This window comes from Merops nubicus, unplaced genomic scaffold (assembly GCF_000691845.1).
Source record: "Merops nubicus isolate BGI_N331 unplaced genomic scaffold, ASM69184v1 scaffold7997, whole genome shotgun sequence".
NCBI lineage: Eukaryota > Metazoa > Chordata > Aves > Coraciiformes > Meropidae > Merops > Merops nubicus.
The window spans coordinates 2,435-21,747 of NW_008619521.1; the positions used below are offsets into that span (position 1 = coordinate 2,435).

General features: G+C 39.4%; 1 protein-coding gene across 3 annotated transcripts; it reads left to right on the forward strand.

Moving 5' to 3' along the window:
* Positions 1-3,760: 3,760 nt before the first annotated feature.
* Positions 3,761-10,236, forward strand: PTP4A1 (protein tyrosine phosphatase type IVA, member 1). Of its 3 annotated transcripts, XM_008943810.1 has the most exons (5): positions 3,761-4,313; positions 5,928-6,020; positions 6,403-6,533; positions 7,458-7,532; positions 8,632-10,236. In XM_008943810.1, exons 1-5 carry the CDS (start codon positions 4,209-4,211, stop codon positions 8,747-8,749), a joined length of 522 nt encoding a protein of 173 aa, XP_008942058.1. In that variant the 5' UTR covers positions 3,761-4,208; the 3' UTR covers positions 8,750-10,236. The 3 variants fall into 3 exon arrangements, with proteins under 3 accessions (XP_008942058.1, XP_008942060.1, XP_008942061.1); XM_008943812.1 differs by lacking the exon at positions 7,458-7,532; XM_008943813.1 differs by lacking the exon at positions 5,928-6,020 and having other exon boundaries at positions 4,218-4,313.
* Positions 10,237-19,313: the final 9,077 nt, after the last annotated feature.

Here is a 19,313-nt window from a genome sequence, read left to right on the forward strand (position 1 = left end):
AGGTCCTTAGCTGTGTGAATTAGTAAGGTGCTGGTCTGTCTAATGGCTAACTGTTAAAGTCAGTATTAGCAAAATGAATTCATTTGTAAGGGTTAAGTACACATAGAACTCAAACTTAATGTTGCATAACGTCCTTGTGTAAGAATTTGAACTGTGCACCCAGTTTCTGATGTGATTTGACATTCTACATTTAAAAAGTAGATTTATAACTTAACTAACGCTTTTCTGTGTGTCTTCCTCCTTACCTTTGTGACGAGTTTTTCTGATATGATCCTGAGTGCTTGTAGTAGCATACTAAGGGCAGCCTACCTGCCACGCTGGATGAATCCTCACTGCTCTGTACTTTGTACCCGTGCCAGTATGGGGTCATGTTAACTGTTTCAGTTCCTCTACATTCTTGCTTCCCCCAAAATCTGTCTTGAAGATTGAAAGGTCTTCTTTTTATCCTAATGACCACATTCTGTCTCCTCGATCTCACTTGCATGCTTTTCTGTTTCTGACAGCCTCCACTCCCTCATCCTCCACCAGGGAGAAGGACTGGCTGTGATTCCTCTTAGCAGTCTTAAGAAGAGATAAACATAAGATCTGCCAGTGCATGCAAAAAGCAACACAAGACCTTGTGCAGCTCTATCTGCTTAAAGCTGTTCTGTCCCTTTTTGTTGTTCTGCTTCTTAAAGTAATTGAAAGTGACTTTGAATAAGCTATCTTGGCTTCTTTCTTTCAGCTGCTATTTTAAGTGTTCACTAGGTCTGGTTCTAGGAGTCTTTTTAATGCACACTTACCTTGTGCTGGTAGGACATGGCTGGTTGTCGGATGACAGTTCTTGGGAGTTCTTCCAAGTCTGAATTCTCCCAGTTCCTTTTACTCTCTTGGCCTTGGACTTCAGAGGATCCTTCTTACTCCTTTTATATGCCTATTATATTTAGAGTTCTCACTGTCCCTCAACTTATCACAAAAAAGGTGTTTTTTGCAAGTCACTGGCAAACTTAATCCTATAGCCTTTACAGAAGTGGTGATGATAGTATCTGGAGTGGCAGCATAGTGCACATGGAATTGTCCTCTTAGTTTATTTCTGCTAACTTCTTTCTCATGTTTGTTAGCAGTTGGGTTTTTCTGCAAGCCATGCCTGTGATAAAAGCTGTGTCCTTAAAACCTCTTACCAGGAAGCTGTCTGAAAACATGAAAAGGATGCCTGGAGGTATTTGGTCTGCTTTTTCTAAAGGTCCTTTGCAACATTGTGCGATAACCCCTCTACCCTCTGCTTCAGTCCAGTCTCTTAATTATTTTTATCTTCTCTTTTACTGAACTTCCTCTTCTCTGGATTTATGAATGGAGCAAAGCCACCTCTACAACATAAAACGTTGTTGCAAATCTTTAAACTGTAGTTCACTTCAAGAACTCCTATACTGCTGAGATGCTTAGATGATGGTTAAAGGTCCCTTCCAACACAAACCATTCTATGATTCTGTACCTCTTAAACTCAACAATTACTAGACCGTTGATCTGTTCTGACTTCTGCTGAATACTAATCATCGTTAGACAGGCTCACTGTAGTCTTCTGTTATATCATTTAGTGCCTGCAGTGGAGTCTTGGTCTGACTCCAAGTCTTAGGTGGCAGTTAGTGACTGTGACTTACTTGCAGGTAGATTTTTCTTCCTGCCTTGTAGTACAGTGTATTAAGACATCGTCTGTTACAAGATTTATTGTACAGTTGTCTTTAGGACCAGATCTTTTGCTTTCTTATGACTGGGAAGCTTTTCAGCACAGGTTGCTTCTTTCATGGTCCTCGGAATTGGGAGGGTGAGTTCAGAGCACTGTAATAACTGTGTCTTACTTTCTCATGCACACTTGCACTGATTGTGTACAGGGATGGATGCATAGACTGGTTTGTAGTTTCAAAAAACACCCTGAACATACAATGAAGTTACAGCTTCTGTTTGCTAGAAATTAGATTTATGAATGCAAAGAGCTGATATCACTGTCCCAGCTGTGGGGGAAAAAAAATATTAAAAATCCACATTTTAATGAAAGTCAGCCTGTCATAGCAGTTCTGTAACACTGCGTGCTCAGATAATCTAATTCCCAAATGTTTTGGGCAATATTATGTTTGGCCATACAAATATATTGATTCCTTCCAATGTTTGGAGTTGATTGGCCAAGATAAGTAATTTTTTTTTTTCAGATAGATAGTTGTTTAATGTTTGTCTCTAGTACCTAAGTATATTTAGTAGGCATCTGGTGCAGCTTGTACCTGTCTTCTGGGAAAACTTCTCTCTTCTTCCCGCCTGTTCCCTAGGCAGGTACCAGCAGCAGCAGCACTGGTACTGTGGCTGGGCATAAAACCAGCTCCTCTGCTGCAGGGTTCCACAGCACTTAAAAGCATGTATTCTTCTTGGGTCGTTTGCATAGCAACATCTGCAAAGAAATACATAACTCAGCAGCTGCTATCTGCTTCCTGGTTGTGTCTTGCAGTAATTTTATAAGTAAACATAACCATAGCAAAATAATAGTGCACCCCTGTGCAGGAATAACCTGTTCAACAGACCTTGTATTACTGCTATCTTGGTATATTAATGAAGTCATGGTGTAAAAAGGCAGTTAAAAGCAGGTGAAAGTTGCCACGTGTCTCCGGCCTTTATTTTGTGAAACATTGCTTAGTTAGAAATCTGCATGCCTTGAAAGTCTCAAAATATGTTCAAAAGCTCACATTGTTTTGTTAGGCCACAAAGACTGAATTTGTGTTCGAGGTCAAGCCACACCTGGAACACTGTGTTTGGTTTTGGTCTCTGCTGTACAAAAAAAGATGTGGACAGGCTGGAGAGGTCCAGACAAGGGCCACAAAGATGATCAAAGGACTGGGAAGCTGACATATGAGGAAAGGCTGAAAGAACTGTTTTTTTTCAGCCTTGAGAAAGGAAGGCTTAGGAGAGACCTTATCACCATGTATTAAAAGGTGGCTATAAAGAAGATGGAGACTTCCTCTTTACAAGGAGTCACATGGAGAAGATGAGAGGTAACCTGTACAAATTACTCATGGGGAAATTCTGTTTGAACATGAGGAAAATTTTTCACCATGAGTGCAATCAGCCATTGGAATAATCTCACCAGGGAAGTGATGGATGCTGCAACATTGGACACTTAAGATTCAGCTGGACAGGGTGCTGGGCCATCTTGTCTAGACTGTACTTTTCCCAAGGAAGGTTGGACCAGGTGATCCTTGAGATCCCTCCCAACCTGGGATTCTATGATTCTGTGTGAGACAGCTGGATTTAAATGTGGTGGTTTTTTTGTTTGTTTTTTTCCCCCCCTACTGGCTTAAATTAATGATGCTTATGTGCAAAGTAAGTATTTAAGAAAAGTGATTCTGTATCTAAATAGACTGGTAGTTTTGTTTAAACACTAGAAATTGTCTGATGCTGAGCTGTGCTTTATATAAGTACTGGAGATCTTAAAACTTGGTCCTTGTTGGTATGTGTAGCACATTTGAATTGGGATTTTAATACATTTCAGGTTTTGATGTTGAAACAACCATATATGGAAACTTTGTATTAAGTAGATGTATTTGTTTTCAAGTAATCTTTGCTAAGAAAGGTAACAGGATTCTCATGGAAACTTGATCCTTGCATTAAGTAATAAACCTTGTGGAACTGCTTAGTTGCTCTGTTTTTATTTTTTCATTTTATAGTGCTTGATGTCTTCACAATAGCCTTGCTTCACCTGTGCTCATTATATTTTTTTTTTTCCCCCTTCTCTTTACAGCAGTTCTGTGGTGTTCTTGGTCACACATTTATGGAGTTTCTGAAGGGCAGTGGAGACTACTGCCAGGCACAGCACGACCTCTATGCAGACAAGTGAACTGTAGAAATTCATTACTGCTCCACCAAGAAGCCCCCCTAAGAGTGGTTGACCAGGATAAGAAGTATTGAATTGAAATTGGCAGAGCATTTAACAACAGAATTCAGACCTGGATGGGGTAAACCTCGGTGCACTGCCTTTCTTTTGCCTCAGTATTACTGGATTGAAGAATTGCTGCTTCTTGTTAGGAGGTTCATTTCATTTCCCATTGCTCCCAACTTCATACTTCCGAGCACTGAGAATTTCACGTGGAGTATAGTGAAGTAGACTTCAGTTTCTCTACATCACTTCTGTATTAGAGGGTTTTTTTTTAATCCTTTCATAATCTTGTTGCATGTTTAACTAAATCAATATGGCCCGAATGAACCGCCCAGCTCCTGTGGAAATCACCTACAAGAACATGAGATTCCTAATCACACACAATCCAACCAATGCAACCTTAAACAAATTTATAGAGGTAAGGCCAGGACAGAATTCTTACTGATGCGGGGTTTTAATGCATGAACAGCATACTGTATTTAACCATTTTCTTCTTTACTAGTTGATAACAGCTGTGGAACACATGTGAAGAGGTACTGAGACTGGTCATATATTGACCTTTTTCAGATACTGATGCCATGCTCCAAAGATTACAGACAAAGCCACTCAGATATATGTCAGCCTTCACATACTTCTGAAAGTGAAGCAAATAAATAGCATTTAGTATATTGTAGATTAAGTACAATTTTAGGTCTGAAAATGGGAATTATCTGGCAGAGTAGTGTAGAACAATACAAAGATCTGCTAGTAGTAGGAACTCACATTTAGATTCACCTAAACTGCTGTAACATTTACTTGGACCTGTTGCATGGTGATTAAAAGGAGGGTAATGCATTATACAGTGTGGATCAGAACCTTAGGACCAAACAACAGGATTTCACTATCTTATCTTCCTTCAGTATTAGGAGATCATGGTTCTACTGTAGCTAAAAAGAATCCTCTGAGTGTCATAACAGATCTACTGGAGTGAAATTTTCTGGTGGTAGGCATGCTCTGCATCCAGAGCTGCTGAAGCTATTTTTAGGTGTTTTGGTACATGCTGAAATTGTTTACTGACTAAAGCCAGGTATATATTTAATGTGTGTGTGTGTATATGTATATATATATATATAAAATGTGCCTTGGCATATATTCATCTGAATTTATCTTTTAAACCTTGCATTTAGCGTGTTTGAGTGATAAAGTGAACAGTTGAAAGTGTATGCATGTATGCTAACAGATTTCTTCAAAGTTTACCTCCTGCTAAGATCTGAGTTTGTAATGCAGTCCCTTGTTAGCAGGATTTTAGGTGTATTGTACCTCTATTTTGCGTTCAGTGTGGGATAATTTACAAGAAAGAGTGAGAAAATTTGCTTGCTTTTGATACTTGCAACTAGATAAAGTATGCTTAGGCTGTGCTTCAGTCATTACTGTGACAGTTATGGTGTGAATGATCAGTGGTTGCAGAGAGAATGAAGAGTGATTTGCCTTTTTAAGTGGAGGGTAATAGCAAAACGCAAAGTTAAATTTTATTTTTCTCTAGTTATAACTCAGGAACTGGGATAATTTATTGGCCTGTGTTCATAATTCCTAACAGTAAGAGGTCTTATAAACCTGGTGTTTTAAGTAGAGGGAGACAAGGGGAAGATACAAACCTCACTCAATTCTTTTAGTGAGGTGTATAGCTTTGCAAACCAGGAAACTTCCTGTTCCTTTAAAAGGAATGACCTTTTGGAGAATGGAGTACTTATTTCATCAATATTATCTGGACCTGATTTTAAAATGAAAGAAGCCTGATCCAATATAACAGAACTTAATCTTCAGATGTGTTTGTAGAAGAGCTTGAAGGTATCTGGCATTAGCACACAGGTTTTCAGTTATTTCAGCTTTCTGTGTTCTTCACAAGGTGGCAAGCATCTGCGTGAGTTTACTGAAAATTTTGGAATGAATTAATAAGCTAACATGCTGAGAAAATGAAATGGTAAGTGAAGTCAATTTACTCTTACAGCAGGGTTTTTTTGTTTGTTTGTTTGTTTGTTTTTTAACTCCCTAGGAACTTAAGAAATATGGTGTTACCACAGTGGTGAGAGTGTGTGAAGCTACTTATGACACTGCTCCGGTAGAAAAAGAAGGCATTCAGGTTTTGGTAAGTGCTGTGGAAGCAGAATTTAAAACCAATCCACTCCCTCACCCTCACAAATTTAAAAAAAAAAAAAAAAAGTCTTTTGACACCAACTTATTAACTCCACAAGTGTATTCCAGCAGCTGATAGAGGCAAAAGCTATTACAGATATTCTGTCTTGTCAGGAAAAAAAGTCTGGTTTTGAGCAAAGTCATTTGCTCAGTGAAAATGAATCAAAAATATTATATTCCTAATATTGCTGTAGTTACATTCTCAGAAAACCGTAAGCTTGTGGTTCCCTGAACTGTCAGCTTTTGTCAGTTGTCTCCTCCTTTTTTTGTGTGCATGCACACAGCAGACGAACATGAAGAGTTCTATTATTGACGTGTGTCGTGCTGTGTTCTAGGACTGGCCCTTTGATGACGGTGCTCCACCATCCAACCAGATTGTTGATGATTGGCTAAACCTCCTTAAAGTTAAATTTCGTGAAGAACCTGGTTGTTGCATTGCTGTACACTGTGTTGCTGGTCTTGGAAGGTGAGTAAAGTTTTAGAGATCAGTTGAATTTCCATCCCCGGGAAGACTTGTTAAGCTTGACTACAAAAATTTGAGTAAAATGTGAAATAGTCACATATCCAGTATTAGAATGACCTCACACTTAGAACGGTTTCCAGTTATCTGAACTACTTTTACGTCTGTATTAGACTTAGCAGCATCATCTGTTGACTAAAAGGCCTTTACTACAGCTCTCATGCAAAAACTACTGAATGACGTAAAATTATATTCCTGTCACTGAATGACAGCATCCTGGCCTGTATCAATAACAGTGTGACCAGCAGCAGTAGGGAGGTGATCGTGGCCCTGGACTCAGCACTTGTGATACTGCACCTTGAGTCCTGTGTCCAGTTTTGGGCACCACAGGATAAGAAGGACATGGAGGTGCTGGGGCGTGCCCAGAGAAGGGCAGCGAGGCTGGTGCGATGGCTGGAAAACATCCCTTATGAGGAGTGTCTGAGAGAACTGGGGTTGTTCTGTCTAGGGAAGAGGAGACTGTGAGGTGACCTTATTGCTCTCTACAACTACCTAGAAGGAGGTTGTAGTGAGGCTGGTGTTGGTCTCTCCTCCCAAATTACTGATGATAGGACAAGGGGAAATGGCCTCAAGTTGTGCCAGGGAAGATTTCAACTAGATATGAGGAAGAATTTCTTCACTGAGAGAGTGCTTAGACACTGGAATGAGCTTCCCAGAGAGGTGGTGGAGTTGTCATCCCTGGAGGCGTTCAAAAAACGAGTGGATGTGGCACTTGTGGCTATGGTCCAGTGGTTAGGGAAATGTTGGGAGGAAGGTTGGACTTAATGATCCTGGAGGTCCTTTCCAACCATAGTGATTCTATGATAGTAAACTTTTTTCCTAAGTGTGTATTGTCAAATGCTAAACTGATTATTTTTTGTTTGTTTCCAGAGCTCCAGTCTTAGTTGCTCTTGCACTGATAGAATGTGGAATGAAGTATGAAGATGCAGTACAGTTCATAAGACAGTGAGTATGAAGCTAGTTTCTAGCTGTTTCCAAGATTTAACACATTCATATGTCCTTGGGCACTAAAGGAAATTCTGAATGCTGTTCTTGTCTTTTTACACTTTTTTTTTTTTTGGTAAGATATTTACTACATCTGGACTTTTTAACACACAGAATCAGTTAAGTATTTATTTAACAAAACTACCACTATGACCTAAACCTGATAACGTTTCAGTTAGATCTTCAGGGTTGTCTTTATTATTTGGACATAGAAGAGGCAGAATAGCTTTTTAAGTTGAGGTTCTGTGTCTACTTGCTAGAACTAACAGTCATGTTTGTGGATCCTTTCTTCTGTGTTACATCAAACGGTTCTTATTTTCTGGTAATATACTGAAGAAAAATATTTCCTTGCATTTTTTATAAATATATGTATGTTGGATGGGGACAATTTTAGTCTCAGTGCCTTAATTTTGCAAGTTTTTGCAGGTTTTAAGTGTATTTAAAAGAAATAGCATCCTGTATGAACTATACCAAAATATTTCTTGCATAATTGTGAAGCCATTAAGGAGTTAAATTCAACCTGTACATCTTAACAGGCTGATGTATACAAAGCGAGGAACAGAAAGCCCCGTACATGTTCCAAACACCAAAAATGTACTCTTCTTTCTCACACATCTGGTTTGAGAAAACCAGGAAAGCTCAATTCCTGTTAAACTTATTATGGGGAGTTAGTGTTTATATTCTTGAATATTGCAATATTCTTCATAATTACTTTTAAGAGACTAAATAACTTCAGCTTGCTTAAGATGACCTTCCCATGTCTGCTCTATAGCTTCCTTTTGAAGCTGCTTCTGAAGGCCTGAGTGTAAAATCTTTGTGCACCAGAGGCTAAGGCGCCCTGTGAAGTGCTGTGCTCCCCTTTGAGCAGTGAGGTGTTTGTGAAAGGAGCCACCACCCACTTTCCTGGCACTTAGCTTCTCGTTATCCGTACTTTGGGTACACTCTTGACTTAATGGTGGGTTTTTTCAGTGACCTAAAAATATTTTTCTCTGGTTGGTGATATTATTTCACCGGGCAGTAGATTAATGTTCTGTTTAAAGTCTTCTTCTCCTCCCTCTAGGAAGCGACGCGGAGCTTTTAACAGCAAGCAGCTTCTGTACTTGGAGAAATACCGGCCCAAGATGCGGCTGCGCTTCAAAGACTCCAATGGTCACCGAAATAATTGTTGTATTCAGTAAAGCTCAACAGCCTATAGTACTTCTTTGGGAATAAAGGATGGAAACTAGAAATAAGCAGACTGCATGCCGAAGACGTCGGTCTGATAGTTTTTTAGTAGTAAAGGAAGCTTCCTTAGGAGTATTTAATAGGCTAAAGGCTTAGTAGAAATGCAACTTCTATGTTTAGATTAATATCCATCTGTTTGGAGACCCAGTAAATGTTTTTGCTGTATCCTGTTTCTGAGCTGTGTCCTTGCACATCAATTACCGGTTCAAATATCCTTTAATCATGCCATTGAGTCTTACCCACCTAGTTTCAACTACTAAAAATTGGGGTACTAAAAATCAGTCTGTAGAGAGATTAGGTGCCAAAATACCCAGCATATCAGCTACGTGTTTCTCCTTATAAGTGAGCGTAGCTCTGATGATGTGAGAACTACCAGCTCATCTGGACCTTACTTTTTTTTTTTCTACAGTCATTTCAATATTGAATAATATGGCCTCTGAGGTAGTCCTGCCTGCTCACTGTATGTTCTGTCTCCCACAATCGCACTAGAATTATCAGGATTTGCACAGTCTGTGTTTTTAATACTATGAATTACAGCAACTTTATACCCCAACATCTGTAGTTTTCTGTTATCTGAACATTTTCATTTTACAAATCATTAGTCTCTGGTTACTCATGTAGAAAATCTTTTAAATTGTACAGAAGCACACAAGTCTTTAATGTCTCCAGACAAAAAGCCTTACAGTAAAATTAATGTTGGCACTTCATGTGCAACTTAACAGAGGGCCTGAAAAGGTTGGGAGGGGCTATTTAATATTTCTAGTAAAATGTTGCCTTTGTCTTGTGCAGGAAGTATAGAATATGCCCTTTACTTTAGTAAATATTTTTTTAAAACGTAGAAATGCTTTGTTATTGTAGCTAAAATATTCTTAATCAGAAAGTTTCTGAAAAATCTTGTAGTTTCTTTTACTGTACCTATTGAAAGTTGTTTACCAACTATTGCTTTGTTGAAAGTGTGTTTTTTTTTCTTTTTTTTTTCCTTTTTCCTCGAGTTTCTGCTATGACTTGGGCAGACCTCTGTAATATTTTGTATGCCTTTCAAGCTGCATAACTTAATATTTGGATACTTGATAATTTGTTTTATTATGTAATTGATAAAATGGTGATGTGTATTAATGTTAGTTCAACCATATATTTATACTGTCTTGGGAATGTGTGGTTATAGTTCTGTGGGAGAAATAATTTTGCCAGTGTTCACCAGCTTGTAAAATCTAGTGCGAGAGCTTAAACATCTAAATAAATACTGAAATGCACTTATGAAGTTTGCTGAAATGCTCATTACTTTCACTTATTTTTGTGTACTTTGTCAGCAATCTTGAGGTGCCTAAATTGAGAATCCATCCAGGCATCTCTCTTTTTTTTTAAATCTGGGCTTGAATGTCCCATTTGCTGTAATGTTTGCTGTTTGTTTTACTCCTAAATAAATGTGGGCGAAAATTAATACTAGAAACAACGGTATTTCTTTATGTAGCTTACTTGTGACTTCCCTTCCCCAGCACTAAAACAGGTTTCTTGCTTAGTATTCTTGAGACTGTCTTTGCAGTAAATGCAGAAGAGCTTATGCATCTGTAAAGCTTGGAGAGCACTTGCACCAGTAGCATTACTATTTAATTATGGTACAACGCTTTATTGTCAATACTGAAGTGATGTCCAGACTGGAAGGTGCTCTTATTAGCCAGGTGAGGTGCTATGTTTGTACTGTAAAGATGGACTACACTTTAGGAACAACTGCAAAGACAAAACCTTAAAATTCTGTAACTCAGCAGTAGAGCAGGCTGCTCTAAGTACTGATTTAACACAGATTGGTGTCCAAATAGAGTTAAAAATATTTAGTCACTCATGGAACTAGGAGGAATCTTTTTTAAAAAAAAAAAAAAAAAAACCAAAAAACAAAACACCTACAAGTAAAATGCCTGTGATTTTTTTTTTTTTTTTTTTCACTTCTTTAAAGTTATTAGTACAATTTGTCTTCATCAGATTTTGCTGTCTTGATGGCATGTGTCTCTTTAAAGCAAAGATCAACTTCCGAACCATTGCCACACTGAGGCACAAATCACTAAGGAACAAAACCTCTCTAACAACTTGGGTAGGTTTTAGGGATGAAGAAGTTGACTGTACTCAAAATGAAAAATAAGAGCAGATGGAAGTGCATAAAGCAACTTTAAAGTTCTATGTGCTTTATATTAATTTACAAATAAAAAGGAAGAAAAGCTTATAGAGAATTACTGTTATCTTGCCTTAAGGCTGAAGCCTGGTGTGAAGACAGGCTCTAATATTACATCTAGTTTTAGATACTTAGAATGACTATATAACTTTTGTCTTCAAGAACTGTGTAGTGGCAATACTTAATTGCCATAGTCTGGCAGACAAGGATGTGCTAACATGTTTTCTGCTGTGGACCTAATGCCTTGAGTAAATATGGTTTGTGAGTGGTGGTTGTATTATGGGATTCCTTAGCATGTAGCAGAAGAAAAGGTACTTAAATCAGGTCTGATTATAACCTGATTTGATTTTTATTAATATGGATTTATGCTACAGGTAACTACAGCAATCCTCATTAGGCATTATTTTCCTCTTGATTGTCTGCATGAATGCTGTTAATTTTGACAGATACTTGTCCTAATGTGTTCTGTCCTCAATTCATTAATAATTAATTATCTCAATAACAACACAAGTTACTTATCAATGGAAAACATCTTTGTGAGGTAATAGTGTTTAAATAGTGGTCTGACAAGAAATGATAAGGACAGTGCCAGAAGATCAAGTTGCCTGCTTCCATTTCTGATTCAAATGAGAAGTCTCCCAAAGCATAGCTGAAGAAAACCAGATCCCACAAGGTTAGATACATGGGAATGCTCAATATAGAAATCTCAAATAGGAGAAGACGTCTCAATACTACTGTGTCAGTATAACAAAAACCTAAGGAAGTACATGGAAAAGGTATTTTATTATGGGCTGGAATCTCAATTCCACTTTATCGGTGGAGTAAAGCAGTAGAAGTATCCTTCATATAAATTTGCACAACAGCTCATCAGTGAGTTTCACAGCTGCCTGTTCTGAAGAAGACAGGACTTGAATTACATTTGGGTTTTGGAGGAGAAATAATTGAGGGTGGTGAACTCTTCTTTCCAAGCCATAGTACCATAGTTGTATAGATAGTGATAGTATCTATAGTGTAGGATAGTGCTGCTTCAGCATTGTCACTTCATTGGCTGGTATTAATAGGAAGCTACACACACCTTAAATTTACTGCCTTCAACTCCCAGTAAATCTGTGTGTCACTAGGTAGGGTATGCAAACCCTGAGCTTGCCATGAACATGTCAATTCAACTCTTAAACCAACTTCCAGTTAATCCTAGCAAGCACATCAAGGCAATGGGGGCGACTGCAGATCTGCAAAACGGTGAAGGGGTTCCCTTATACTGCAGGTACAACCTTCAAGCTTCACATAGAAGATTTTCTACAGTACTGTCCCTGTCCCAGAGACAGGCTGCCCTACTCTGCTGTTTGGTATGACAGGGTTCTCACTTCTCCCTTCCTTCCAACAGGGAGTTCCTTGCAGGGTGCTGTGGAGGGGTGGGTACCTGGGAGGATTCATGTGGCCTTGCCACTGCTGTTTGCTGCCTCCAGTCTCCCCACATGGAGTGTCTCTGCACCACGTGTTAGTCCAGTCAGGATTAACTTGGCTAATAGGCAGACTTTTTTTTTTTTTTTCCTTCTCTAGGTGAACACTGGGTGGCTGTTTCTCATTTTAACCAGCCCAACATCTTTATAAAATCCAATCATTTTGTGTTGTTTAGGAGGCTATCCTGATGGAGAGCATGCAAGCTTCCCCACATCTGTGTTTAACTACAAAACTGACCTGACCTTTCTTTAGTGCTCTCATTCTCAGGCTTCATATGGATGTCTGATTTCAATTAGCTCTTTGCTGGGTAAGGCTTGTTTCATATCTTGAATCCTGACCTTCCAAATTCTTAACTTCCTTATTTTGTTCCTATTTTCTCTGACCAGAAATTTTTGGCCATTTCCGTTTCACTTTTCTACTTGTCCTGAAAACTCCTTTCTGGACTTCCTTAACTGGTATCTGGTTTTCTTTACTGGAAAAAATGAAGAAGTACTATCCAATAGCTCTTGATCTTTACACTCCTGTCTGAATTGTCTTCCAGCACTACCAAGTATTTATGCTCCTTTGAACTTGAGTCTCAGTAAGTTCTACTAAATAGCAAGTCCTTCCACCTTGGAAGTGTAATAGAAAACTGTGAGATTCTGAGCCAAGTCTAGGAAGGGAATTAGAATTATCACATACTTGTGGTTGAAACAGTAGGATGTTTTTGAAGGAAATTTCCTAATTGTCCCATTTAGAGGCAGAGTTTAGACTGGACAAAACATTAGGAGGTAATCTAGTCCAATCCCATGCTCAAACCAGGGCTAACTTCACAAATTGATCACGTTATTCAGGAGCCTTTCTGGAAGTTTTGAAGGATGTTGATAACTCAGCCCCTTCCAGACCTCTGTTTTAGGGTTTGACTGCCCTCCCTGTGAATACTTTTCCCTTAGTAGTTAATCAGAATTTTCCTGGATGCAATTTGCCTGTTTCTCCCATTTTTTCTCCGTGACCTCCAAAAGAGTCCATCTTTTCCTCTCTATGTCCTGGTGCTAGGTCGCTGAGACAGCAGTAAAATTCCATCCTTAGCCTCATCTTAAGGGTGAGGAAGCACTGATCTCCCAACATATCATATTCACCAAGCCTCTAATCATCTCAGTGACCCTCCACCAAGGTTCACTCCAGCTTGTCACTATTCTTATACTGGCGAGCTTAAAACTGGATAATGGTACTCTGGATGTGGTCTATAATCACTTCTTTGACCTGCTGCCTGCACTCTTTCTGAGATCTTTCTGCTCAATTTGTCCACCAGGTCCTGTATGCAAAGCCCATGCACTGGTACATCCCAAGTGAAGGATTTAACAACATAAATGACAACTGTTGTTTTTCCTTCATCCGCTGAAGCAACCACCTCATCATATGCTATCAGACTGCTCATTAGCTTGACCATGGTAAATCTGAGTTGGTTTATGCACAATCCCTTCTTTTTCATGTGCTTAGAAATTATGTCTAGGAGGACTTGCTCCATAACCTTCCTGCAAAAGGAAGTGAGGCTAATGGGTTTGTATTTCCCTGGATCCTCTCTTGCCTTTCATGAAGGTCTGCATGAAGTTTTCATTTCTCCTTTTCATTTCCTTCCTTTAATTCTGAAGTCATCAGAAAGCTCTCCAACCTCCATGACCTTTCAAAGATGAGAGCAGTCTTAAACTAACTTCAGCTAGCCCCAACAGTACCGTTGCATTCATCCCATCTGGTCCACTTAACTGCTCCTGAACTCCATCTTTCTCTACTGTGCCTCAGTATTGAATAAGATGAAAAAGATGACAAAGTTTATGGAAATAAGGTTGTAGAATAAGAACGGAAGCAATTCCAAAGAGCTTTATATTGTCTTGTTGGAGAGACTGGAAAATGTCAACATTCAAATTCAGGAAGAACTGACTCTTCATATCTCAAGTTCAGAGGCAAGAGGTGCTGATCTCTTCTCCCTGGTATTCAATGATAGGGTGTGTGGGAATGGTTCAAAGCTGTGCTGGCGCGGTTTATACCAGAGATGAGGATGCTTTTCTTTACTAAGAGGGTGGTCAAACACTGGAGCAGGCTTCCTAGAGAAGTGACTAATGCTCCAAGTCTGTCAGTGTTCAAGAGGCATCTGGACAATGTCCTTAATATCATTCTTTAGCTTTTGGTCAGCCCTGAGTTGGTCAGGCAGTCAGACTAGATAATCGCTGTGGGTCACTTCCAGCTGAAACATTCTATTCTACTCTAATTTGTCTAGTCTAACTCTCTTCAAGCACGATGCCAGAGCCAGGCACACAGGGGCAGTTTTTTGTGTCTGTTGTAGCTAAGGCTGGGACTGAACTGTGCAGCTGCAGCTGACTCCCTACACACCCAACCTCTCTCCCCGAGGAGCACTGGAAACAGAGGCCTGCCTGAGTCAGCAGGACGCCGAGGCCGGGAGGGGATGTACTGCAGAGCCGGGCGGTGCACAGCCAGCACCACTGTGAGCACCCCACGTCACAGCTGCACAGGTTCCCCTCATTCCCACTGGAAACTTAACACTGGATAGCTGGAGCTTAGCAGGTTCAGTATCTTTATGTAAGAATGGGCAAAAAAATGAGTAGAGCAGCTTTGGGCCTGTGATAATAACAAAATCTGAGGGGAAAAAAACAGGTGGAATCAAATGCAGAATGGGTTTTCCAGATTTTATTATACCACATTAGAAATTATTAGTTAAACTGGAGAAGGAGATTTAGTAGAATAGTTTTAAGGTAGAAAAAGTCAAGACAATAACAGATAATAATGGAAGGCTGGAGAGAAGATGAGTGGAATTTCTCAACAATTGATTTAGGAACTGCACTTTTATGTGTGTATGTATATATACAGTTACAGTAAGTATATAATAAAGAATATAATATGTAAAACTACATACTATATAATATCTATATTTTTATTTTCATAAAAACTTACAATACAATCAAGAACCGTGCTGCCTGAGGAAGATCCGAGTGGCTTTTCTCGTCCCCTTTACACTTCCTGTTACATTTATCCAAGACAGACAAATTCAAACTAAAGCATGTGTGCGTAATAAGAGTTCTTCTCTGTGGAGAGCTTAGCCACAGAGTGGCTAACAACAAAGGGACATGATAAAGTGCAACTGGTTGAAGTTTAGTAAAACAAACTCCAAGTCAAGATAACCTGGGGTGCAACTATTGTAGGATAATGGGATGAGTAAAAGAAACTGGAACACTAAGGTAAAGAACTGCTAACCGCAAGGCTAAACACAAAAGATAAACATAAGAGGAGTTGACATATAATCTGTAACCAATGGTGAGCTTCACTTTTGCAATATGTATGAGCTAATTAAGAACAATATAAAAGATGCCTTCTGATTTTCAATAAACGAGGCTTTCCGATCATTATAGAATGGTGTCTGTCTCCCGCTTATTCTCCGTCACTTCTCCAACAACCTGGAGGACTTTTAGCAATATCAAGCTCAAACTTTGACTCTTTTAAGGTCTTTCATTTGATTTTTGCTTTCCAGAGTGATGTACCATATTTATATTCCATTCATAAATGAATTTATGTTATTGCATTTTTCTTTAGCCTTTATTTACATTTTTCTTTATTCAGAATCATGTGACTAAGAAACAGTGTTCTTATTTCTGTACAGTGATCATCCTTAAGGTCTCCTGGTTCTGTCTTCTGATACTCAGCAGAACAGCCCCACAATCCAGCAGTCCCAGCAAAAAGCCACACTACCAGTCTCTACTTCTAGCACCGTGCCTGTGCCCCTGCGAGGTGACACAGTATCACACGCGTTGGCAGGAAGAACACAAAAGACACAAACTGGTGATTGAACATGCCTAGAACATAGACAATGCTTAACTTTACTGGAAAAGTGGAGAGGAGATCTGGCAAGTCAGAAAGCAGCTTTACAGAAAACTTGTAGAGATTTTAAATGCAAGATATATCATGTACACACTACAATGTTTATTAATAAAGCTAGAGGACTATAAATAGAAAATAACATATATGAGTGAATTTTTCTTAAAATAGTAATTGATACGCTCTCAGATGTCTCCTTACAAATATATGGAAAAAAAAAGCCCTGATAAATATCAAATGAGCATTTATTCAAAATAAACTGTTTTTAACTATCATTTACTACCGTACGATTTCCTCCACAGAACATAAAAATTAAGTACAGTCCATTACAGTAAGTACATTAAACCAGTACTGGAGTGAAATCTCAGGTATTCAGAGCATTAGAAACTCTAGCAGCAGTTCTACAGGCAACTGCCCAAACTAGTCTGGGAGGCAAGTCTCTAAGGCTTCTTTTGTCCCAGCTGTTGTAGTTTGTCTTCATCTAGTGTTCCACAACTTCACTCAAGGGCTCTTTTTTTTTCCCCATTTTATACAAAAATCTGCAAATAATTGCAACTTGGTCTTGTCTTCTGGAATAAAAAGTCTTTTTTCAGTCTTGAATCTATGTATTCCATTGGATATCTTAATAAATAGCTTGTAGATTCTGTATGTTCCATCTCTCTACTAAAATCTACCCTGAGTCATACGACCAATGGCTAAACATCCTTTATCTTCAGAACCTCGCCTTTGTTCACCAAGCTGTATTGTTAATTTTAAAAGCTACAGTCCCTTTCATCTGTGGAACTGAATAGTTTTCTGCTGCTTTCTAGAGTATGACATGCAACTGCTGTTTGATCCAATGACTGGTGGCTGCTGACAAGTCTTTATGTGGGGAAAGAGAATGATTTTACCTTGAATTTGGTGGGAAGTGGGTAAAGTGGAACGTGTTCCTGTACTAACTAAAGTGAGGAAAGGCTGACAATGAGAAGAAAAACTGTGTCGAAATCAGACATTCTTAATAAAAAGATGTGTATTTTCACTAGGGGACTAGAAAATTTTAGATTATTAGCTGTTACTGTTCTGCGTTTGAAAAAGTAAAAGAATCCTTATTACAACAAGAAATATAAAAGATCTGAAGAACTATCAGTTTTAAATGTTGCTGAGGATATTATTCACAATCATTTACATCCAACAAGCTTCAAATGAGCTAACTGTGGGGCTTCCTGAACAACTGATACTGGCAAATCCTGGATATTGTGAACACAGAGCCTGCTGTTCAGCCTGGGAAAAAATATGGCACGTGGTATGTAAAGTAGTTACCTAATTACTGAGTGGTACAAATGCAATATTTATGGCTTTTCAGAAAAATAAGCTTGTTCAGTGTTGTAAATCCAGCTGATAAATGCAGCTGGTGCAGTAGTATGGAGACTCAAATTTCCTTCAGAGGTCTAATTCTCTTTTGTATTACATTGTAAGTTATAGAATCATAGAATGTATTGGGTTGGGAGGGACCACTAAAGGTCATCTAGTCCAACCCCCTGCAATAAGCAGGGACATCTCCCACTAGGTCAAGCTGCTCAGAGCCTCATCAAGCCTGACCTTGAATGTCTCCAGGGATGGGGCCTCCAACACCCCTCTGGGCAACCTATTCCAGTGATCTGTCACCCTCATATTAAAGAACTTCCTCCTAACATCTAACCTAAATCTTCCCTTTTCTAGCTTAAAGCCATTACTCCTTCTCCTGTCACTACAAACCCTTGTGAATAGTCCCTCCCCTGCTTTCTTGTAGGCCCCTCTCAGGTACTGGAAGGTTGTTATAAGGTCCCCCCGGAGCCTCCTCTTCTCCAGGCTGAACAACCCCAACTTCCTCAGCCTGTCCTCACAGGAGAGGTGCTCCAGCCCTCTCAGTATATTTGTGTCTCTCCTTTGAACACGCTCAAACAGGTCCAAGTCCTTCTTGTGCTGGGGGCTCCAGAGCTGGACACAGGACTCCAGGTGAGGTCTCACCAGGGCAGAGCAGAGTGGCAGGATCACCTCTCTCCATCTGCTGGCCACGCTGCTTTTGATGCAGCCCAGGATTCAATTGGCCGCCTGGGCTGCTGCTGTGCATTGGTGGCTCATGTCCAGCTTCTCATTGACTAGTACCCCCAAGTCCTTTTCCAATGGACTTCTCTCTCGCATGTAATTTACAATTATGTAATTTACAAATAAAATGCAACACTTGTGTTTTAAAATAATTTCAACCAAGTAGCTGGAGAAAATCCAAATGAGACATACACAGATAAAAAAAAACCCAGATGTTCGTGAGAGACTTTGCTTGAATAGTTATTGGCCTACTGCTGTAATGTAGCTCAGCTTTTGACAGCAGCAAATGCTACCCTGCAGCATGGGAGAAAAACTGTCTGCCAGCATACGCAGTGACTTCTTTATCCAGCTCAGCGTATGGAGCAATCTAACTCCTTTCTACACTTTGACAGCTGAAGAACTAGTAATTTAACACTCAGAAGCAAGCCGTACTTCAGGCCAGTACAGTATCTGACTGCATACAGCATACTTTTAAAAATAACATGTAGAAAAAAACATTAAAGGGAGGGGAGGGCTTTATGGAAAATAATTCAGGAACCTTTTGGAAAGAGTTGTGGCTGGAAAGAGACTTGGAGCTATAAGCACAGAAACTGCCTTCTGCTGCTGTCACTTTCTCTTGTGTTTGGGGCACTACTAAACTGTCTCCTGAAAATAAATAGGCTGTTTTCCAACGGCAACAACTTGCAAGATCTGGACTACTACCAAGCAGTGTATGTGTAAAGGGACAACAGGATAAAAACATTGCTAGGAAAGATAGCAGATGGCACAGTTGTAACTGTGTGTAGCTGATCTGTCATTTTATAAAAAGACCTCTATAACACCTATCAAATTGTCCATCATGCTGTTTGTTTGTTTGTTTCCCAACACAGGTGCTACAGGTGGGCAAGTTCACTATAAGTGTGACAGGCAATTGTGACTCTAAAGGGACTGGCACAGTGTGGGTCACGGCAAAAGAGAAGTACATG